The sequence below is a fragment of the Ruditapes philippinarum genome, unplaced genomic scaffold (genome assembly GCF_026571515.1).
Source record: "Ruditapes philippinarum isolate M1 unplaced genomic scaffold, ASM2657151v2 ctg176_1_1_1_1, whole genome shotgun sequence".
Lineage (NCBI taxonomy): Eukaryota > Metazoa > Mollusca > Bivalvia > Venerida > Veneridae > Ruditapes > Ruditapes philippinarum.
In genome coordinates, this window is record NW_026864115.1 from 361,944 (window position 1) to 386,423 (window position 24,480).

The 24,480-nt window shown below is 33.8% G+C and overlaps 2 protein-coding genes across 3 annotated transcripts; both read right to left on the bottom strand.

Moving 5' to 3' along the window:
- Positions 1-1,698: 1,698 nt before the first annotated feature.
- Positions 1,699-24,328, bottom strand: LOC132724459 (lysosome-associated membrane glycoprotein 1-like). Of its 2 annotated transcripts, none has more exons than XM_060709325.1 (9): positions 24,226-24,328; positions 23,998-24,109; positions 22,365-22,471; positions 19,950-20,157; positions 17,563-17,736; positions 15,882-16,081; positions 14,702-14,921; positions 6,114-6,290; positions 1,699-5,656 (listed from the first exon to the last, which is right to left on the bottom strand). In XM_060709325.1, exons 2-9 carry the CDS (start codon positions 24,038-24,040, stop codon positions 5,511-5,513), a joined length of 1,275 nt encoding a protein of 424 aa, XP_060565308.1. In that variant the 5' UTR covers positions 24,041-24,109; positions 24,226-24,328; the 3' UTR covers positions 1,699-5,510. The 2 variants fall into 2 exon arrangements, with proteins under 2 accessions (XP_060565308.1, XP_060565309.1); XM_060709326.1 differs by lacking the exon at positions 24,226-24,328 and adding an exon at positions 24,201-24,219.
- On the bottom strand, positions 7,561-10,929 carry LOC132724460 (uncharacterized). The gene is made up of 4 exons (XM_060709328.1): positions 9,764-10,929; positions 9,152-9,211; positions 8,524-8,707; positions 7,561-8,296 (listed from the first exon to the last, which is right to left on the bottom strand). The coding sequence occupies exons 1-4, from the start codon at positions 9,812-9,814 to the stop codon at positions 8,265-8,267; spliced, it is 327 nt and encodes a 108-aa protein (XP_060565311.1). The 5' UTR covers positions 9,815-10,929; the 3' UTR covers positions 7,561-8,264.
- Positions 24,329-24,480: the final 152 nt, after the last annotated feature.

The window sequence follows — 24,480 nt, forward strand, 5'->3', positions numbered from 1 at the left end:
ATCTCTTATACATTAAGAGTTATGTCCTAGACAAAGTTCAAAGTGTAAAAATAAACAAAGGGGGATAATTCAAAAATTAGGCAAGGCAGAGTTAAGGTTCTTGTGCACTGCACACATACTCAATGAGATCTATCTACCTACAAAGTTTCATGTTGATACCTCTTATACTTTTAGAGTTATGCCCAGGACAAATTTAAAAGTGTAAAAAAAACAAAGGGGGATAATTAAAAAAATAGGCAAGGCAGAGTTACGGGTTTTGTGCACTGCACACCTACTCAATGAGATCTATCTACCTACAAAGTTTCATGTTGATACCTCTTATACTTTTAGAGTTATGTCCCGGACAAAGTTCAAAGTGTAAAATAAACAAAGGGGGATAATTCAAAAAATAGGCAAGGCAGAGTTACGGTTCTTGTGCACTGCACACCTACTCAATGAGATCTATCTACCTACAAAGTTTCATGTTGATACCTCTTATACTTTTAGAGTTATGTCCCGGACAAAGTTCAAAGTGTAAAAAAAACAAAGGGGGATAATTCAAAAAATAGGCAAGGCAGAGTTACGGTTCTTGTGCACTGCACACCTACTCAATGAGATCTATCTACCTACAAAGTTTCATGTTGATACCTCTTATACTTTTAGAGTTATGTCCCGGACAAAGTTCAAAGTGTAAAATAAACAAAGGGGAATAATTCAAAAATTAGGCAAGGCAGAGTTACGGTTCTTGTGCACTGCACACCTACTCAATGAGATCTATTTAACTACAAAGTTTCATGTTGATACCTCTTATAGTTTTAGAGTAATGTCCCGGACAAATTTCAAAGTGTAAAATAAACAAAGAGGGGTAATTCAAAAATTAGGCAAGGCAGAGTTACGGTTCTTGTGCACTGCACACCTACTCAATGAGATCTATCTACCTACAAAGTTTCATGTTGATACCTCTTATACTTTTAGAGTTATGTCCCGGACAAAGTTCAAAGTGTAAAATAAACAAAGGGGGATAATTCAAAAATTAGGCAAGGCAGAGTTACGGTTCTTGTGCACTGCACACCTACTCAATGAGATCTATCTACCTACAAAGTTTCATGTTGATACCTTTTGTTGTTTCAAAGTTATGCCCCGGACAAGAAAAGGGGACGGACGGACGGAAAGACGGACGGACAAGGCGGCGACTATATGCTCCCCCGAAATTTTTTCGGGGAGCATAAAAATTCACATAGGACAAAAGTGTGCCAGTGATGGACAATAATTCACATTTGTGACAATGTTTCACATAGGATTAAAGTTCAATAAAGACAAACTCACATAGGATAAGAATTCAGCAAGGACAATGATTCACATTGGATGGGTATGATGTGACAAATGTACCACAAAGGATTTAAGTTCAATAAGAACATTGGTTTACAAGGTCAGCATTTCACACTACTGGTCCTCTGAAAGACTAGTTATAAATGTAGATATCTTTTTTTTTACAGTAAGAGTCAACTTCATATGACTTCATTTCAAACTGATGTGTACATTACTTTTGTTTTGTTTTACAAAGCTATTCAAGGAATTACTAACAATATATTACAACTGGCAATAAGCTAACATCAATAATTTTATCAGACATCACAAGGACATAGTGGTATGTATGTGTGTGTGTGTGTGTGCTTAAACTAGAACAAAGATTAAAGTATGTAAAACAAACAAACCAAATTTTACAAAAAAATAAGCATTTATTCAACATCTAACTACAAACCAGTGAAATAGATGATAACAATACATGGTGTTTATCTTAGAGAGTGAATACAGTCAAACATGTTAACAAAGATCACCTAATAGAGAGACCAAACATGGCCTTTACAGACAAGTGGTCTGTATTTGGGGGTTACTGTTTAATTTTATCAATTAATTTTTTTTTTTGAAAAATTGGTCTTTAATAGCATGATAATCTTTAGTCAGAGGTGGTCTTTAACATGAGTTTGACTGTATTTCGCATGTTACTGACTGACACATCATAAAATACACAATCTAAATCTAGTCATATTTTACATTCTTATTTCTTTAATTTTAAAGTCTATACTTATAAATGAGATGAAAGTACACTTAAACTAACTTTGAAGTAAAATATAAATCGTGTAAGTATGTACTAAAACAAATATTTGCTTCTAAACTATTTATCATGTGTAAACTTAACAAAGTTTATAACACTGATTTAAAAAAAAAAAGTTTGTTTACACTGTAAATTATTTTCTAATGTACACACAAAAATGTTTCATCTCAAGATGGGAAATAATTTTTTATATATAATGAAATACATAACGTGCAGATAATAACGTATACTTTATACCTATTGCACTAACTCATTCACCAGCACTTTTATACCAACTTAGCACATTTTATAAGAAATAAAATAGAAGAATTTAAACTATTGAGTATTAAGCTATTTATAGCACAGTTTATTCATCTACATGCATCAATATATTCATTATACATGTAGAACAGTGAAAATATAGCACTTCTGATTATATATCACCTTATCGAGACAGTTCTATCTCTCATTCATCAATATACTTATAAAATTATTTATTTTGCTCAAAGAACAGGAAATAAATTATACACATACGTGCCTCCGCACCAAAATTTTATATCTCCTCGATAATTTAAGGCAGGGGCTGTACTTTCCGTCTAACAAAGTGAACTGCATTACAAATACAGTCGCACATGTGACAGTTTCGGCACTAAAATTTTTTAATTTCTTGAATGACATAGTTAACAAAGGATTCAACAAACACAACATATGCTGTCTTCGGCATCATATTACTACATCTCCTACATAGATAAACTATCGTAACTCCAGTCATTTATAAAGTTCACGACAATAAAGATTTGTTTATTTAAGATTTGTTTTTGTAACTAGACTTTTTTTCTTAAACAAGTTAACAAAAATCTTGCACTTATGCGAACCAATTTCATTCAACATCAGCAATCATGCATTTCTTCATCAAATTGGTACAGGAATTATTTTTTTTGTACATGCATGCATAAATTCGGCAATAAATATAGAAAATATACCTAAAATGTTGACAAATATCTATGTAATTACATTACAACCTGTATATTTATTTTTCAGTTTATCAAATCAATTGAACTCTTGGAAAATTTCCACTTGAATGAACTGGTCTAAATCATGAACTGGTCTAAATCATGAACTGGTCTAAATCATGAACTGGTCTAAATCATGAACTGGTCTAAATCATTCTTAATACTTACATACAACATCATATTTCATGAGTTAATTACGTATAATTATGCTCAGCTGATAGAAACAAATAAAAAATAAATCATCTCACACTTTTTTCCGCTACAAATATACAACGTTGCTTCTTAGAAAAGTACCATTTACTTTCAAATATTTAATTATTAAAGGAATATATAGAGTTTAAATTATAGGCCAATTTTAAAATACACCATCCTGTATAGTTTCTAAAGCTACATAAAATTATTGAAAATATGGACAAAAGAATCTTTGGCGACAATTTACCTCAAAATAACATTATATATTGGAACACTGAGAAAAATATCAAAATCAATCAATCAATCAATCAAATCAATCAATCAATTTATCAATATTTACAACCTTGTCAACACTGTTATTAAAGTAAAGCACATACAATAAGAGTTACTTACAACTTTTCTTTTTCAAGCCAGTAACAATAAGTTTGCGTACACAAAACAACGTTTAAATGAGCAGGGAAACAAGTAAATATTCACAGATTACTACGAAACAGTCATTCAAAGAAAAACCTTCGCCTTTCCGTAACTTACAAAAATTGTTCCAACAAATTACACAGTGTAAAAATGCAGCAACATTCAGAAAAAAGGAACTAATTTCTTAAGTCCAGCGTCACAAAAAAAACAAACTGAGCTACAATCATTGTCAAAAAAATAAAAAATAATATTTTCATTCCGACATATAAACACGATTTTACTATTTCTCTACAAATACACGCATACAATACAGTACAATATATCTAAATACAATTTGTGCATTATCACGATAATATGTACAAATTAATGGAATGAAAAAAATAGTGATCAACGAGCCATTGTTAACATTTTCGTTCTCAACCTTTTCACAAGAACGACCTAAATTTTACATAATGGGCTTGCCCTGTTTTGAACTAGGAAGAGTCCATTAGAAATATTAAGGAATTCAGCAACACTATCCTACCACTAAGTCAACAGTACAGAGCCTGGCCGCACCTCACACTAACTTTCTATTGCTCTATTAGTGCATTATTTTCGGCACGAGTGGGCACCCAAATAAAACCACCAACATTCTGTAAGCTAGCTGCATACATGTAGCTTCCTCACACAAAAGTATAAAACTTATCAAACCCATGTTGGTTAGGATTTGCAAGTGATAAATATTCAGCAACTTCAACCACTCAGCCAGAGGCCCAACATCACACTTTGGCATGTGGCCTGGCTCTATACATGAGAAAAAGACTTCCCAGTTTAATTTTTTTCACATAAATAAAGTTAATGTATCCTAATGGCAGCCTGACCACATAGATAATCTTACATAATCAATGCCGGCCCAATAGCTACCAACATAGAAACAGGGTTAGCATTCAAGAATATCGACTTCTATTATAAAAGTCTCTCTGCAAACCAACCCTGTTCAACCCTACCAGCTTGAATATAGAAACTACCCTTCATAATATATACACAGCCGAATCCAATACTTTGTCATTTTTGTAGCCTTCCATGTAAGAAACTCCCTACATTATTCATATAAATCTCTAAAAATTGGTAATATTCACATATCTAATCGGCCATATTTCCATTATACAATTCTCAGAAAGCAAGTGAAATATTAACTCAATTAAAAAAATTATATATATATATATAATTAACGCAATTATTCATTTCTAAAACAAAACATTTCAACTTTGTTATTGGAAAAAACAACAAAGTAAAAATAACATATCTGAAAAAAAAAAAATGACAGAATATTTCGTTTTATTTATAGATAGATTATTACAAAAAATAACAACAACAATTTGTCCATTAAAAACTAAAGATTTTTGTAAGATTTTAATTTAATAAGAAAGAAAAAAATGTAATACATTCTTCTGACACTAAGAATATCAAATAAATTAATTAGTTCATACAATGCATTTTATTTGTTTGTCCTGAATTTTCACAAACGACAGCTTTGCTGATAAGGTATTTTTTTTTAAGTATTTACTGCCCATAAGCACATGTTCTGAAGTGCAATAAGTTATACCTAAATATTAGTGTAGCTTAAGTTTGGCACAGAAAAATGAATTTGATACTTAATTCCTTGAAGCACATCATAATTTTTAACGGACGTATCTGGTATATGATCTTAAAAGAATGATATCGTGTCAATAAAAATTCAAAATATGCAATTTGCGATTTTTTTCTTTGTTCAGTTACTTAACAATCCATAAAAAGTTAATCTTCATCACTGTAAATTGTTATTGTTTTGTTCATGTTTACACAGACTCGTATCCCTTCCTGTTACGTCTACGACCAATCAGGTAAGCAATCAGTACTATGACAACGAGGCCAGCAAGTGCCGCTCCTACAGCAATCGGTACAACACTGCTTGTTTTAGCATCAGCAGTGCACTCTGCAACATCTGAAATAGTAACATCCATCCACCATTTTATTACTGATATACAAAATTATTCTCTGGACAAGAGGGTTATCAATAATATATTGATATATCAAGTATTCCTTACCTATATTTCACTTTCATACCCGTTTTCTTTATTTCACTTTCATACTGGTTTTCATGATTTCAGTAATACATGCACATACAATTATTATGTGTATAATGTATAAACACAAACTGCATGATTTTTTCCGCCTATTTTTTGTCTTCACTGCTATAAAATATAATATGCTTGAAATAACAACAGCACTGTTTCAGACATGTCCTTTTGACTTGCCACCTCCCCTAATTTCAAGACATTTATTATTGATATCAACTTAGAATTACTGATTTTTTTCAATCAAATCAATGCCAATAATTGATCAACAATATAACAAAATCATTTCTAATAACAGCCCTAGTGCACTTAGAAGTAACTTACCTTTATCTCCGAACTTTGTTACATTAGATTGTAGAGCGGTGTACTGGAAGTCAGTCGTCTTAAGTTCAAGCCCGTTTTTAAGACCAGTTGTTGTATCAGAGTCGCACAGGTAGGATCCTGTATTCTTCGCTTTAAATGCCTTATCAAATGTTACAGAGAAACTGGCATTTTTACCCTCTGAAATTGATAAAACACAGTTTCTCCTCAATTATTCCAAGCAACTTTTTTGTAAATCATATTTTTCATAAAAACTATATTATGAATAAAGGTGCTGAGCTGGTATGGGGGGAGTGGGGGAAGGAGAGAGAGAGAAGTCTTTGAAATTTTATCAAGTATCAAGATAACACAGGGAGTTTTCAACACTTTTCTTTTACTGAGAAAAGGCCTATACTAGGCTGTAGTTTCAAGCAAAAAAAAACAACAACATTAACAAAATAATTTTTTTTCTTCATTTCATGCTACATCTACATGATATGACCTTTGACTATATGTATAATGTGCTTTGTAAAACAAGTATTCAATTATTCAAACAATACATTAAGGAATTTATCATGGTCAAAGTACAGAACCATTCAAAATGACTGTTAACAATAAGAAAAGTTCAGTAGGGGCATAAAAAAGTTGTTTTTATTTTGCTCAGGCAGATATCTTATAATAAGATATTGTAAAGTCATAAACATTTTAACATTTTTTCATCATTGTCCATATGTTATACTTTACTTATATACATGTAGATTAAAAACAACAATGGGATATCCAGTAGCATATCAAAACCATGTCAGTTTAACATTTTTTTCCCAAAAATAAGTAGAGTATTATGAAAAAGACAAACAGAACTTATAAATGTCCATACTGTATTGCAGCAAGTATGGTAAATCTATTTGAGCCGCATCACGACAAAACCAACGTAATGCGTTTGCGACCAGCATGGATCCAGACCAGCCTACGCATCCGCACAGTCTGATCAGGATCCATGCTGTTTGCTATCAGTTTCTCTACTTGTTTGTTTAATTTTACGCCTTTTTCCAACAGTATTTCAGTCATATAGGCGGTTCTCTACTTGTAATAGGGTTGGTAAGCCAACAGCATGGATCCTGATCAGTCTGCGCGGATGCGTAGCCTGGTCTGGATCCATGCTGGTCGCAAACGCCTTATGTTGGTTTTGTCGTGACGCGGCTCATTTGTTAAAGGCCCAAGAAGCCTCAAAATGTATCGGACACTATAACACAACATCAAAAATAATATTAAAAGCTTTTGAGAAATAAGAATAAAAGGATTGCTGAGACATAAAGGGCCTTCATGTATTCCACTGCTGAAACACAGCAATATGACTAGGCTCTATACCATTTGCTGACCAAATTTAGTTTATCATTTTGATATCCCCAAAAATGATAATGGACAGTTCCAAAACAGAAGCTACCCGTCCCTAGATTTGCCACTAAAATGCCACCCTTTTCAATGGTGGAGTATTTAGACAATTTTCCACCAATAATGCCACCAAAACGCCACCAAAACGCCACCCAAATCATGAAAATGGTGAAAAATTTGAGCAGGACTGATGTTATATAATTTTCCAGTTAATTCCACCTTTTTTACACTAAATGCCACCAATGAGTGGAAAATTGGTGGAGTATTTAGACAAACTTTCACCATAATGCCACCATTATGCCACCTTAGGGTGGCAAACTCATTTTCCACTAGATGCCACTTGTTTCCACTTATTGCCACCATAATGGTGGAAAATTGGTGGAGTATTTAGACAAATTTCCACCATTATGCCACCATTGAGTGGCAAACTTATTTTCCACCAAATGCCACTTATTTCCACCTTTTGCCACCATAAGGGTGGAAAATTGGTGGAGTATTTAGACACTTTTCCACCATTTTGCCACCAGATAGTGGCAAATTCAGTTTCCACTAAATGCCACCTATTTTCACCCTTTCAGAAATTTTTCACCTTGTGGGTGGCAATAGCTGGAAACTGCTTGAAAGTCACCCTGTACCCTAAATTGGAAACAAACAAATTTTAAAAATAATCCTTTTTAATGTTTCCATATGAAATTATATATTGTCTCAAAAAATAGCAAAACATTAGTCCATTTATTTTCTTCAGTTTATCTTGCTATTCCTGGACGGTTTGAGTTCAGTCCTTTAGGTTGTCGGCAACTTTTCGAGCGCACAATCTAAAACAAAAAAATTATGAATGATTAATACAATAATTAAAAACATAAGCTTACATTTTTATATGACTATTGGATATTTCTATATTCAATTTGAGAGCATAGATATGATTAAAACACTTTAAAAAACAGCACTGCAGACGTGGAAGAATCAGACTTTTCTTATTTACTCCAAGGCAGAAAATATACGCAGAATCAAAAATGATATTTTCATTCAGTTCATTAGTTACCTTCCAAGAACTTAAGTTTTGCCTTGTCTGCACAAGAAGGTCTGGCGTCAGACTCTCTGTTCCCTTTCCTCATACCAAACAATGAGCGGCCTTTAATCTCTTCTATATTGAATAGCATTCTGAAGAGCTTTGCTGTACCTTTCTCTTTTGAGGCATATGGCTTCAGTTCTGCCATCACTTGGTCCTAAAATATGATTAACAATATCAAATAAGTAAAGACAGAAAATGATTATCAATATCTAATGTGTAAAGACAGAAAATGAAACACTTTTATAAGACCTTGGTATATGTATACAACTCTAAAATTTTAAAATAAGAAAGAAATAAAGAAATACAACACATCAACACCAGTGCAGGTTGAGTAATTAATAATCTTCCAGTTTCAGTTCTTAACGAACCTTCATCAGGATAAATATTTGATAAAATTTTCAAGCTAAAATGTACAAAAACTCTAAAACTTGTAAAACAAAATGTAAATGCAAATTAAAGTGTCATAAAGAGTTTGAATTAAAGTAGGTTTGTAAATAGTGACTAATAGCTATATTTATCAAGAACTGAAAAGTGTCTTATTGGTAATGTGACACTTCTTTCCTATTAATTCTAAAATAACTTTGAATTAACAAGATACCTTTGTAAAGCCACTGAAGATCAAATGTGTTGCTCCAGGCTGCTCCTCATTGCTTTGTGTCTGCAAAATAATAATTCTTATTTAATGCTGTTTCTGTTATGAACTGTCATTCTCCTAATAGCATGTTACTCTAGACTGTCTAGTTATGGTTATATAATTATCTAATGCACCATGAAAGCTGAATTACAACAATGAAGGAATGAAACTTACTAATAAATCAGTTACTATTAATCTGCTCCACATGTGACACACAAGGAAAATTGTTTATAGCATGAAAGTTGTAGTAATAGGTACCTCAGGTTATCTATAGTTTGATTGATGTAATATTGTACATAATGATATTGTACTTACTGATTAATTTCTATAATTTTTTTCTCAAACTTAAAATTTCTAACATATTGTATTTAAGAAATGATGAAGATCTTCCTACATTCTTTATATTCCTACATTCTTTATATGTACATTGTACATGCAGCTTTCTTTTTAGTCAAGTTACAAACAAAACAAATATAAAACACAATTTTATACAATACCACTTCATATTTTTACTGTCAAAACACTAAACAGTTTCTGCATAAATAACAATAATTATTGTATGTAAAATTTGTTTACCTGAAACTTTGACTGGGAATGATTCTGCTGTTTATCTTCTTGTCTACACATTCACACTTCAGTTAAAACTTCTCATTTCTATTTACCACACTAATAAGACTTTAAATGTTTTCTTTGAGAAATCAAAAATATGCACCCTTACATTTTAAACAAAATATCTCCAGAATTGCTACAATATCAATAATTTCCTTTGTGTTTGCAAGCTTTAACTGACCTCAATTCCTTTGAATTCAAACTTTACAACGGTGTAACTGCATGGACAGTCCATTATAATTTTAAATTGTGAGGGATTTTCCAAAAACCATAGCACCCATCATTTTATTTTTTACATTCATTTGAATGTATAACTATATCTAATACCTAAATAGATTGAGTAGAAATAAGCTTTTGAAAGATAATTTAGCATGCTATTTTAAGACAAATTCTACATAAAAACATGTATAATGTTGCCTCTCCCAAAATAATCAAATGGAACATTCTGGTCAGCATGAGTAAACTATTAACCCCCATTCATAGATTACTAGATAAGAGGGCAGTAGTTTTATCAGATCTGAGATGTATGCTGTGTTGTTAAATCTTAGAGGATGCAGTATTTACTAGCTAGTATTTACTTATCCTGATTGTAAGAAATTTATCAGACATTATGACTTATTTACTTTTCACACATTAATTTTTACAATAGATTTAAAGCCTCTGAAAGCATAGCACAAAAGATGTTAGAGACAATAATTTTAAACTCCACATATAACTAAATCTCATTTATGAGAAGTTACAATGCCAAGGAACCATAACTTTTTATTGCATGATTTGGGGTTTATTGCCATTTTTTACTTCTCTATGCTTAATTTTTGTCTTGATCATTAAGCTTAAAAAGTACTGGAGATATTAATTTGAAACTTCACAGATATAGATCTTTTTGAGTAATGTGCTGTGTTTAAGAACCATAACTCTTTGCATACTTTTGGAGTTATTGCCCTTTGCATTTTTCACTTTAATTATTGTTAGCATTACATGAAAAGTGTTAGTACTCACCAGATATCAGTTTAAAGTAATATTGAAGAGACAATTTATTATGTCAATTAGAAGAAAAGACAAAAGTCAAACTTTATTCAAGATTGACATTAAATATCATAGAAGAAGCAACAAACTTTATGCAGAGATGTGCATTTTCTGGGAATAGAAGAACATTTCAACTATTTAATTAATGTACAGATTATAACTAAAGAACAAAGTACACTTTAAAAGCCGTAATTTTATTTTACAAGCATAGAATGGAATATAAACATTTTGACTTGAAAGTCAAATTTTACATCACTAAAGAAAAGTACTGCCATAAAAAATGGGAAGTTAAGTAACCCCATACTTTTCTAATTTTTCCTGATCATAATTATATGTGTTTAACGCATGGAAAAGTGATTTTACGTCCAATTTCTGTGTCTTTTCCTGCTACTTTACAGCTGGAATTATCATACCGTTACTGTGAGGCAGTGACTTTGTATCAGAATTGTGTTCATGGCATTCTAGGATGTTTAAGAAATATGAGTTTCTGATAAAATTTTCTAACTGTTCAACTTCAATAAATTATATTTTTGATAAAAAGTTCACTTGATGCTTTGGTAGAGTACAAACTATAAACAGATTTATTTCAGTTTGGAGCTTTGACTTAAATAAATCTTAAACCCTGCAATGCACAATTATTAGATTTCTCAGTTTTTTTCCACCAATTTTTATACAACCCAGAAAATAGTTAAGAGTTTCCCTTTTCGACTAAAAGTTATTCACAAAATTTTCTAAGTTTTTTTCCACTATTTTGCCACCCAGAAAATAGTTAGAGTTTCACTTTTCCACTAAAAGCCACTCATTTTCCACCTTCAAAATAAACTAAGTTTCATTTTTCACCAATTTCCACCCTTTTGCCACCATAAAAAAAGTCTATGTTCAAATTTCCACTCAATGCAATTGGCAATTTTGCCACTACAGTGGAAAAAGAGTGGAATTTTGTCATTTTCCAGTTAATGCCACCTTTTTTACACTTAATGCCACCCTTTTCAGTGGAAATAGCTGGCAAGTAGTGGCAAATCTAGGGACGGGTAGACAAGTTCATTTAAGAAATTCAGCAGGTCAAGCATGGGTTAATCATGTTTAAGTATAGTTAACAGTTGTAAAACTTTAGAATAAATGTAATGCACTGTTAGTGAAAGTAAACAAGTGTGTAAGTGATCACTTGACAATTAACAATAAAAATATTTTCTTAAATGATGGTATTGTTATATGTGAAACAATCAACATCATATACTTGTGTATTAATCATACTACATCATAGAAATGATTTTTAAAACTACATGTACACTAAACAAAACATACATGTAATTAAAGGCCCATTATGCCCCAAAAACGCTTTTATTTTCATTTCTCAGTTTTTTATTAGTGGCCTGTTCTAGTATTCAAAAATTTACTCACTGGCAAAATACCAGAACCATCTTTTGCTTTTGTTGCCTTTTGGCAATGAGTACAGTTATAGTGATTTAGTATTTTGTATGGAAGTCAAAATACTAAATGCACTTTATTTACATTCTATTCAATTATAATTTATTGACAAATTATTTGAAATTCAGTGCTACTTTCTTCAAGTGACAACATAACTTGCTCAAAAACCTTCATTTAAAACGTTATTAATTTTTTATGTCTGTCCTTTCTACAGAAACAAAGAAATTATGTGCCTTTAATAATAGAAGGAAAAATATATGAGCCGCGTCATGACAAAACCAACATAATGGGTTTGCAACCAGCATGGATCCAGACCAGCCTGCGCATCCGCGCAGTCTGATCAGGATCCATGCTGTTCGCTTACCAACTCTATTACAAGTAGAGAAACTGATAGCGAATAGCATGGATCCTGATCAGACTGCGCGGATGCAAACGCACTATGTTGGTTTTGTCGTGTTGTGGCTCATATATCATTGATGGAATACAACACTGATTTATTTCAATCAATCAAAACACAAGTGACATTAGCCTTGGAGTTTACATCTTTTTATTACATGCTTTTCGGTGGTTTATAGAAATATATCAGTGAAATAAAAACTGATAATTCACTGTTTTAAACAGTGAAATTATCAATTTGATAATTTCACTGTTTTGAATATTTGAGCCCGGTACGTTGTTTCAGTGAAATACAAGCGTTCACAATCATGGAAACCAACTTAATGACGTGACGTCGTAAATGACGTCACGTTGTATTATTATTTGGCGCCCTTTTCATTTAGTAAGTATGCTTAAATGTCTTTTTTAAACGTTTCTTTGCATATAATAAAAAGAAAATTTGTTTAGTTTAGTGTAAGATCAAAATATATTTCACCTCGTGAACACCAAAAGTTCATATTTCACTCGTGGCTGCGCCACTCGTGAAATATATCTTTTGGTGCTCACTCGGTGAAATATATTTCAATCTTACACTGAACTAAACAAATATCCTCTATATATTTACTCTGCCTATAGTGTAAACTTTGAATAGAAAGATAAAAGTTTATCAAATAATGATATCAACATACATGTACACCTATCAAATGATAATGATATATCAGGAAGTTTATCTTATCAATCAATTTGTAACAGATAACTTTCCACAACACCTACACATGGATTGCTGATAGCCCGCTTTATTTCCTGAATAGACTTGTCCAAATTCCATGTATAAATATAAACATTTGTTTGAGATTTTTTGTTTGCTTTTTTCTTGTTCTTTCTTTCTTTTTTGTTTTTGTTTTAATGGGTCCTTTTTTGTTGTTATATTTTTTATAAGAAAAAATCACAATAGCAACCAGCATGTTTCTTTCCCAAATTCTTGCATTTTTATGAAATTGCATTTTTTTTCTCTTAAAATTCTTTCATGATAATAACTTCAAAAGAATTGTTTTATTAATATATGAATGCAAGAAATGTAGAAAAAGTCCTTTCTGTTTTAAATCAAGATTCCTTAAATCTGAAATTCCTTACGATATTTTTTACACAAATTCTTGACAAACCAAGGTGACTGGCCTAGACAAACCAAGGTGACTGGCCTAGACAAACCAAGGTGACTGATACGGACAAACCAAGGTGACTGGCATGGACAAACCAAGGTGACTGGCCTAGACAAACCAAGGTGACTGGCATGGACAAACCAAGGTGACTGGCCTAGACAAACCAAGGTGACTGGCCTAGACAAACCAAGGTAAATGACACAGACAAACCAAGGTGACTGATGCGGACAACAGGTGACTGGCCTAGACAAACCAAGGTGACTGGCATGGACAAACTAAGGTGACTGGCCTAGACAAACTAAGGTGACTGGCCTAGACAAACCAAGGTGACTGGCCTAGACAAACCAAGGTGACTGATACGGACAAACCAAGGTGACTGGCATGGACAAACCAAGGTGACTGGCCTAGACAAACCAAGGTGACTGGCATGGACAAACCAAGGTGACTGTCCTAGACAAACTAAGGTGACTGGCCTAGACAAACCAAGGTAAATGACACGGACAAACCAAGGTGACTGATGCGGACAACAGGTGACTGGCCTAGACAAACCAAGGTGACTGGCATGGACAGACTAAGGTGACTTGCCTAGACAAACCAAGGTGACTGGCCTAGACAAACAAAAGTGACTGACACGGACAAACAAAGGTGACTGACACGGACAAACAAAGGTGACGACTGACACAGACATTCTGTGAATCCAAAGATAACCGACAGCACTGAATTCACCCAAAGAAACAAAATAAGAAATGAATATTTTTCTATGTGATATATGTAGATATTTGATTTGTCTTTCCCATATAAATCTAATATAACTACAAATAGAAATTTGTAAATATTTAACATATCTATTAGTATGAAATACTGATTTCTGAAATTTTTGCTTTGTTAGAAAATCTTTAAATTAACAGTTACTTACTTTGGTCGGCATCTATATCAGGGAAAAATTCTTCTGCATATACAATTGTGGCATCCCATTGGTCTAGCCAGATATTGTCCTTGTCGCCTTTAAATGCAAAGGTCATCTTAAAGTTGTCTCCATAAAAGTTAGCGGTCAGAATATCTGTTTTGTTGGCATTCATACACTTGCCTTCAGTTTTTACATCTTTTGGAATATAAATATTCGCAGTCTTGGATGTCTAAAAATAAAGACATTTGTTTAAATACACTTACAAGATCATTAAATTGGTAAATCGGTCAACACTTTCACATTTTGATTACTATCATGTGACTTATAATTTTCCCATGTTGTGATTGGTGGAGACATGGTCACATGACAGTCAATAGAAAGTGATATTATCCTAGATTCTAGGTGATATTTATGTAATTACACAATGTTAACCTGACATTAAAGGGTAGAAAGCTATCTGTTATGAAATATATTTGTAACATTAAACAACAGTAAAATTATACTGGTTCCATAAAACTTACTGTTGATTTTAGAAAGAGTAGTAACATAAAATATCTCTGTTCTTTAACACACATGGATACTGAATAAAATGTTTCAGCAATGATTTTGTGCATGCATCATTTCACTTTTAAGACATTTAACTACCATATTTATTCAAGCATTTTGGATTTCATTTTAAATTCAAACAGAAACTTTCACAGCATATACATGTAAATAGCTTAATCTAAACCATCCATAAAAAGAAACCATGTATACAATCCTTCAAGCAGGTTTTAGGGTATTTTAACTGAATAATCAAAAACAAAATGTTATGTAATATAAAACATCCTGTTAAAATTATAGATTCTACTTTCCTTCTGTCAAAATATAATGATTTAATAAAAATACCTTTTGCTTTGCATCCTAATGGACATTTTAAGGTTTAGAAATATATTCAAATGCCTAAAATAGGAAACATTTTCTGAGTTTGGCCTGAAAAAAATGCATTAGTATGGTACTATTTAAGAAATTTTTAATCACCAACCAATCTATTTGCATCAAAGCTTTACAATTTCCTATATCATGCATTTTTCCATTCTATTTATTCTATTCTATTCATTTTGCATAGAATATTACAGGCTGATGGCCTTACAATTTGAATAAATATGTTGTTGGTGGTGTTCTGTATTGACAATAAACAAAGCTTTACCTTTTTAGTGCCATTGTATGGAATGATAAAGGTAAATTTTCCCATCATCATTGCACAGGTAGCGTTACCGTCGGTTGCTTTAAGTGTCACTTTCGGTGCAGATGTAGGGACTGCAGTAGTTGGAGGGTTTGTTGCAGTTGTAATATGTTCGGTTGTAGTTTCCTGTGTGGTTGTTATGTCTTTATCACATTCGACGACATCTGTTAAAAACAATTTATTTTTCTTTATATTTTTACTGTTTATTAAAGCAGTACATTTTAACATGAGAGAACATTTTATGTTACTGATGAGCCTTCGGACCTTGTGATGAGAAATCTGGGCCCATTCCTCTATGATTGCATGTCTTAGCTCCTGAACTGTTGTTGGTAGGACGTGGCGTGAAGAAATGGCTTTCTGCAGCATATCCCAAGCATGCTTTATTGGATTTAAATCCGGGGACCTCGCTGGCCAATCCATGCGGACTATAGTTGCCTCCTCAAGATATCGGTTTGTGATGTGGGCTCTGTGTTCACGGCATTGTCATCCATAAGAATTAAATCAGGGCTGACTGCGCCAGCATACATGCGTACGTCTAAGATTTCATTGACATACCTTACTGCCATCGACGATGTGTAGGTCAGTTTTCCCCTGAGCGCTTATTCCCACCCACACCATTACTGAACCCCTGCTGGAGCTAAGCGTTCCTTTGGACTTCTCCAGACCCTAGCCTGCCTGTCTGTGAAGTCCACACACCTTGACTTATCAGTGAAGAGGTCCAGGGTCCAATCAGTGTTATAAATCAGTGCAGACATTTAAGTAAGAGGGGACATTGAATTTTCAAGGTTTTTTTATTTCATTTGATTGAATAAGGCCATCACAATTTTATCTTGTGTTCTTTGGATCTAACCTGTCGATTTGCCATAGTTTGTTTATTTTGAACACAGTTTTACAATAATACGAGAGAAGTCTTGCTGCTTGTACACATTTAAGTGAAAGCACATGGCATTAAAACACAAAACTTCTATGGGTATGCTTTTCCACGTGCTTATCGTGCAAGGTGGAAACATGACAAATCGATAACTTAAGTAAACGATTATGAAGTCCCCGTACAGGTGTATAATTAGTGGAAATATAATGATAATAGGACTGAAATATGCAATGTCAAAAAGGTGATCCGTAGCAAATTTTGAGTTGTATATTTCTATAATTATTGAAATATTTCTCTATATTTCTAAACCCCTTCAAGAAGTAAAAAATTGAGGTTTGGTGAAAATCCACATGTATGTTGCATTCAAACTTGATAAAAAAAAACAACAACAGACAGAGTATTTACAAATTTCTCTGCAACTGACGAATAATTACAGCATTTCCCCACAATATCTGAATCAGCGGTGAGAGACATATAACCATTATACCCAATGTTGGAGATGGATTGTTAGGATGACATTTGAGCCGCGTCACGACAAAACCAACATACTTATGAACCCTATAGCAAGTAGAGAAACTGATAGCGAACAGCATGGATCCTGATCAGACTGCGCGGATGCGCAGGCTGGTCTGGATCCATGCTGGTCGCAAACGCACTATGTTGGTTTTGTCGTGACGCAGCTCATTTCTACCTTGCCTGTAAGTCTGATCAGCAGCCCCTAAATTATCAATCAGACAAACTTACTGAATATATTAACATCAAAACATGTCTTACCTTTACTGAACGTGCTATTTTCTACACCATAACCTTGGATCTTCATGTCTGTGAATCTCAAAATAAGACCATATTCGACACTCTTGTCTTTACCAGCTGCTTGTTTCTGTGCATTACACTTGTATGCCTCCTCAACAGTTCCAGCATATAGGCTAGTGGATATGGACACAGTACCTTTACAAGAAAAGAAATATTTTTGCTTGAAACCAAACTCATTCTCCCCCCCCCCAACCCCTTTACAAATTAATTTGAATAAAAATGCACAAAATTTACAAAGTGACTATTAAGTCTTGAAACTTAACCAGAAAAAAACTGATTTAAAGATTCTAAATATAACAAGAGCTGTTGGAAGGACAGCGCCCTCCACTTTTCTAAGTGCATAATGGTAAAACAAGAGCTTGAATAATGGAGAATTTTTTTAAGTTTACAAAGGGTCAGGTCATAAGTCCAACAACATCCATGGTAAGAGTTATGTGCCTTGAAGAGTGACCTCCTATTATACTTTAAATCTTTTAAAAAAATATGTGACGTTTCAACTCTTTCCCTTCAGTAGTTGGAGATAGCAGCTTGCATGCAGAATTTAACCAAGCTGGACGCCAACATCCTAGTACACTAGCCTTCACAACTTTTGGAACAGTCCAGTTTAAAAGGCCTTTTCATGAGATTCTGGTACAACTGATTGCATATTTTATAGAATCTTACATTTTGAAATATGTAAAGAATCACATTAAGGAACATTTGACAATATGTGTTTAAATCTAAAGAATTGTCTGAAAACCTACAATATATTGATACCTTACGGGCCTTTTTTCCTCTATTTTGGGAAAATGCCACATGGCAAATTTGGGAATTTGTGTCGTAAAATTTTCCAATTTGGGAAAAAGGTTATCGTGAAAGGTGTTACAATTGTTAAAATAAATCTACATAAATCTTACTTCAATTGTTCAGTTTTTTCTGTCATATCAAAAATACAAAGACAGGCTAAAATGTGTATAAATGTAAAACTGATATCAATTAAAATTCCTATTTTTTTTTTCACAAAACATAAATACATTCCATAACGCTATTTCGAGTCACTAAAATTGAAAATGCAGTACTTTTTCTTTCAAAATGCCGACTTCTAGATTGGGAATATTTTTTTTTGGATTGGAAAAAACAACATAATTTGGATATGGAATGGGGCCCATATTCGGACCCGTGGGATAGGGGGAACAAGAGGGCCAAGATGGCCCTATATTGCTCACCTGACCCATCAAACTCATCTGAACTATTACCTAGACAAGCATCCTGACAAAGTTTGATGATGATTGAGGCAAAAATGTACCACTAGATTTAGAAAAAGTGTGACGGCGCGGGGCTTTTAAACCTAAAGCTCACCTTGAGCTAGCCCGGTGATCTAAAAAGGGCCCGCCCTTTTTTGCAGAATGGGTCTTAAAATTCTTTTATAGGGGTTAATCTTTACTCAAGGTGGTAAATAATCTCACCCCCCAAACCACCCCTCACCTCCCTCACTCCTTTTTGATCCCGTTCCCCCCTAAAACCACTTCCCCCGATCCAGTCACCCTGACATCCAACACCACTTCAATTACACCAACATCACTTCCCCACTCATTATGCCACCCTGACCATAAACACTAATTCCCTACCCATCCATGTAACCCTGACATGCAACACTACTTCCCTAACCATCCCTGTAACCCTGACATCCAACACTACTTCCCTATCCATCCCTGACCATCACATGCAACACTACTTCCCTATCCATCCCTGACCATGACATGCAACACTACTTCCATATCCATCCCTGACCATGACATGCAACACTACTTCCCTATCCATCCCTGACCATGACATGCAACACTACTTCCCTATCCATCCCTGACCATGACATGCAACACTACTTCCATATCCATCCCTGACTATGACATGCAACACTACTTCCATATCCATCCCTGACCATGACATGCAACACTACTTCCCTATCCATCCCTGACCATGACATGCAACACTACTTCCCTAACCATCCCTGTAACCCTGACATGCAACACTACTTCCCTTTCCATCCCTGACCATGACATGCAACACTACTTCCCTAACCATCCCTGTAACTCTGACATCCAACACTACTTCCCTAACCATCCCTGTAACCCTGACATCCAACACTTAACTTCCCTATACATCCCCTGACCATGACATGCAACACTACTTCCCTACCCAAAACCATGTAACCCTGATATCCAACACTACTTCCCTACCCATCACTGTAACCCTGATATCCAACACTACTTCCCTATCAATCGCCCTCACACTGAAATGTAGCACCACTTCCCATTCATCCCACCTGCTGCAAAAAATTAAATCCATAATTTTCTAATAACTACACATACTGTTATCTGTGTTGTTGAAGCTACCAAAAACAATCTCTGGTACAAAATCCAAGGTCATCTTGACATCAACATTATTTGTAGCATTATTAAAATCGAATCTCATGGTAGCATTGTCAACAAAGAATTTTATGACAACATATGGCGTGCCTGTGCAATTCCCATCATCAATTTTGTAAGTGGATTTTGAGATATTCCAGTTTGGAATAGCCTGAAATAGATATTGTATTCAATATACTGAAATGGATACCATCTTAATCTCTCAAAAGTATTTTTTTTTAATTTAAGAACTGATTTAATGTAATTTCAGGTAGTTTTTCTAAACAAGAGAGCAATGATGGCCCTGAAATCGCTCACCTGTATATAGGCCCCTTGGGCGGGACCAATTTTTACCCAGGGGCTTTTATTTGAACAAACTTGATAGACACTTATTTAAAGATGTTTCATGATAAATATCTAAGTTCTAGCTCTAAGAAGATTTTTTAAGTTTTTACTATACACATATAGGGAAAAACAATGACCCCCCCCCTCTGGGCGGGCCAATTTTGTCCCCAGGGCTTTTATTTGAACAAACTAGGTAGACACTCACTAGAAGATAATTCATGCTTAATATCTAAATTCTAGCTCTTTGGGTTTTTTAAAAGAAGATTTTTTAAGTTTTTACTATATACATATTAGGAAAATCAATTATTCCAGGCGGGGTAAATTTTAATCCCAGGGCCCTTATTTGAACAAAAATGGTAGACACCTATTCGAAGATGTTTCATGCTAAATATCTTAGCTCTAGCTCTAAAGGTTTTTTAAAAGAAGATTTTTTAAGTTTTTACTATATACATAAAGGGAAAAACAATGACCCCCTGGGGCAGGGCCAATTTTGACTCCAGGGCTTTTATTTGAACAAACTTGGTAGACACCCACTAGAAGATGTTTCAGGCTTGATAGATAAGCTCTAGCTCTAAAGTTTTTTAAAAGAAGATTTTTTAAGTTTTTACTATATACATAACAGGAAAAACTATGACCCCCTGGGGCGGGGCCAGTTTTGACTCAAGGGCTTTTATTTGAACAAACTTGGTAGACACCCACTAGAAGATGTTTCATGCTTAATAGATAAGCTCTAGCTCTAAAGGTTTTTTAAAAGAAGATTTTTTAAGTTTTTACTATATACATAACAGGAAAAACTATCACCCCCTGGGGTGGGGCCAGTTTTGACCCAAGGGCTTTTATTTGAACAAACTTCATAGACATCCACTAGAAGATGTTTCATGCATAATAGCTAAGCTCTAGCTATTTGGGTTTTTTAAAAGAAGATTTTTTAAGTTTTTACTATATACAAATAAGGAAAATCAATGACCCCCGGGGCGGGGCCAATTTTGACCCCAGGGCATTTATTTGAACAAACTTGGAAAACACTGACTAGATGATGTTTCATGCCAAATATTTAAGCTCTAGCTCTTACGGTTTTTTAAAAGAAGAGATTTAAAGTTCTTTTCTTTCGGTTGCCATGGCAACCAGAGTTCTGCTTGGAATTAAATTCTTTGAACAATTTTTAAAGTTGATCACCAAAGGAACATTCCTGTGAAGTGTAGATGAAATTGGCTCAACGGTTTATGAGGAGACGCCGATGCCGACGCTGGGGTGACTACAATAGCTCTACTTATTCTCATCGAATAGTCGAGCTAAAAATACATTCAAATTGGTCAAAATGTGTTTAATCATCATTGACGATCCAAATATCCTGCAATGAATCATATCCAGCACTGGCAACTGTTATGTCTTCAAGTTGCTGACTTGGCTTCATTGCTTCTATATTTGCAGAACATAGTCTTATTGTGAAATCTGACCTTTTACAATCTTAATACAAAGTAGAACTTTGGAAGTCGAAGTTGAAGGGACTTACATAAAAACTTCAACATATTGGGACTTCGACTCATCAATCTGTCTCTATTAAATTACAAAATTTTGAGCCTTTGACGTTTACAAGCAAGTTACAAAAGGCATAACAAAAGGAAGGGGTGATAATTAAACCAGCTTATAGTAAACATATCCCGTGTGATTATCACGCGACACCGGGCCACGGAAGTTCGAAAATGATAATAGCTTTTAATGTTTACTTATTTTAGTATTTAATACCAGTTCTAGGGGAGTCTGTGGCTGATTGGTTACGGTCATGGACATCACACCACTGAATGTTCTAGCCACGCATGTGTCTTCTAATTCTTTCATGTGATAAAGCTATACATACAGCTAGCTTACAGAACATCTGTGGTTCTATCAGGTGCCTGTTTGTGCCTCAAATAATGTATAGAGGGGCTAATGAGGTATTCCTCCACTACTTAAGCTGAAATGTTGCTATACCATCAATACTGCATTGGTGCGATGTAAAAACCTATTGACAAATATTTATCTATATATATATACCATTTCTGATCCATTTTTTGGTGTCCAACTCAGACTGTTATTACTCTTAAAATTGATGAGAATACATGCGTCACCCGTTTCTGGGAATTTAATGTCAGCTGCTGCACCTGTAAATATCAAGATAAATTATTTTTCATGAAAAGTCGATCACTAACTGAAATTAACATTTCCTAGATTTTAAGTGCCATTTGCTATGTTGATAAATTTCTTTCCTTGTTCACTTGACAATATTTCACTTTCGAGTACATTTTTTTAAAAATAAAAATTAGCATGAATCCGGAGGCATTTTGCAGAGCCATTTGTTGTTTATAAATTACATTTTGTGTTCACTTAACAATATTTTACTTTGAACAGTATTTCATTGGAACCATTGTCAAGCAGTATTCACTCTCTTAAAAATGGGAAGAGGCCTCTTGATTTTTGGAACAATTATCCCTAAAATTGCTGATTTGGAAAAAAAGCTGTCTTAAATTTTGAATTTTTGGAAAACTTTATCATCATTTTAAAGTTGTTTTTTATAGGTCTTTTACAGGGTCAATCAGACGAAAAATTAGGATATTGACCTGCCCTTCCATGGTGAAAGCAAGATACAAAATAACAATGAAATTTATTTTATGTCAGATACATTAATATAACAGAAATCACTAGCTCATGAGCTATTTTCCAATGTCAAACATATGTAAATGGATTAAAAATTAACTTAGGTAAAACAAAGCAGATTCAGGACTTGTTTTTTTTTCAGTTGTGTTGTATGTCGCACCAAACAGTCAGGGGTGTGGAAATCCTATGCCTGACTTGTCCAACTCAGAAATTATTGTGGCCGACAAGTACATTTTTTCTATTGAACTGTCCATGGACAAGTGAAAATCTGAGCCAGTGGATTCTGGAAGATATGAAACTGCATTTATACCCCTTATGATGGCCTTATCAATGAACAATATTCATTCTAGTATGTAAACACCAAAATGAAGCAGAACTGAAGATAGTTGAACTTGTCTGTGGGCAAGTGACAAAAATCATGACCACACCCCTGACACTAAGGGCTTCCATTATGATTAAGATTTAAAATTTGGAAGTCAGAGACGGCAAAATCTCTGATATTGGAAGTCTCATTATATAGATAAAGAAAAAGTATTAGATTTTGGAAGTCACAGGCCAACATCAAGTCCACTGAAGTAAATGACTCACAAACTGCCATAAACGGAAGCCCTACTAACAGTCATATGGTGACATTCCAGCTTTATTTCAGGCATGAACTGGCACCTGAGTAGAAGGGTAGAATATTCTCCCTCTTTCCAGTTCCTCCCTGACTGACTGCAACGTGTTATACCCTATTTTAGTAAAATAGAAGCACCAACTTTCGGATTCAGGTTTTACTTGATTTCAGAGACTGCTCTGACTGGTCAAGATCAGTTTTATATGTCAAAATGCTATATTATAAATGCTATCACTGAGGACTTAAATTAAATGCTTGGATTAGGGATTTCAAGAAGCAATTTTTATTTGATAATCAAGACGATCTAAAGCTAAATTATATTAAATACACACAATGTATTGTCACAAAAAAGCTCTGAAAGCAAAATTGATACACCGATTTCTAAAAATATCCATATAAGGCATAATAATTACTTACTTAATGCAATCATCAACGCCGCAATAAAAAGTTGCACAACCATTTTTTTCTTTACTTTTTACTTCCTTGCTCTTGAAGATAAGATTTTCTCCTCCGATTACCGTCGAAATTCCTACAAATATAGAAAAATATAAATATTCACTTATCTAAAAGAAAATTTACCAGAAACGTTAATTCTTTCAATTGTAAAAACAAAAATTTACAGAAGAATGAGTTTCGTTTTCGTACAATCAATCTCCGATGGCGGTGACCTCAAATCATATGACAGGTCATGTGATGTGTTTCATGTTTCTAACGAATGAAAATTTAATCGTCATCGTCTCGAGACTGTACGTGTCCTATATAATGTTACAAGCTTAAAAATTAGTACAAAATATAATTTTGTCTCACTTCTCATCCATGTCTTTAATAACTTCCGCGCTGATCAGTGACAATTTATTACAAACATGCTTGCTTGATATTAACAGAAATGTCAGTTACTGA

What these genes read in the sequence shown, in the direction of transcription:
- LOC132724460 (XM_060709328.1), bottom strand. Translation starts at nt 9,814, where the DNA reads ATGTGTAGACAAGAAGATAAACAGCAGAATCATTCCCAGTCAAAGTTT. An exon ending in ATTCCCAGTCAAAGTTTCAG is followed by an intron (nt 9,212 to 9,763) that starts GTAAACAAATTT and finishes ATTATTTTGCAG; the next exon opens with ACACAAAGCAATGAGGAGCA. An exon ending in TCTTCAGTGGCTTTACAAAG is followed by an intron (nt 8,708 to 9,151) that starts GTATCTTGTTAA and finishes ATCATATTTTAG; the next exon opens with GACCAAGTGATGGCAGAACT.
- LOC132724459 (XM_060709325.1), bottom strand. Translation starts at nt 24,040, where the DNA reads ATGGTTGTGCAACTTTTTATTGCGGCGTTGATGATTGCATTAA. An exon ending in CTTCAACAACACAGATAACA is followed by an intron (nt 17,737 to 19,949) that starts GTATGTGTAGTT and finishes TTTCTTGTAAAG; the next exon opens with GTACTGTGTCCATATCCACT. An exon ending in CATACAATGGCACTAAAAAG is followed by an intron (nt 14,922 to 15,881) that starts GTAAAGCTTTGT and finishes CTTTATTTTTAG; the next exon opens with ACATCCAAGACTGCGAATAT.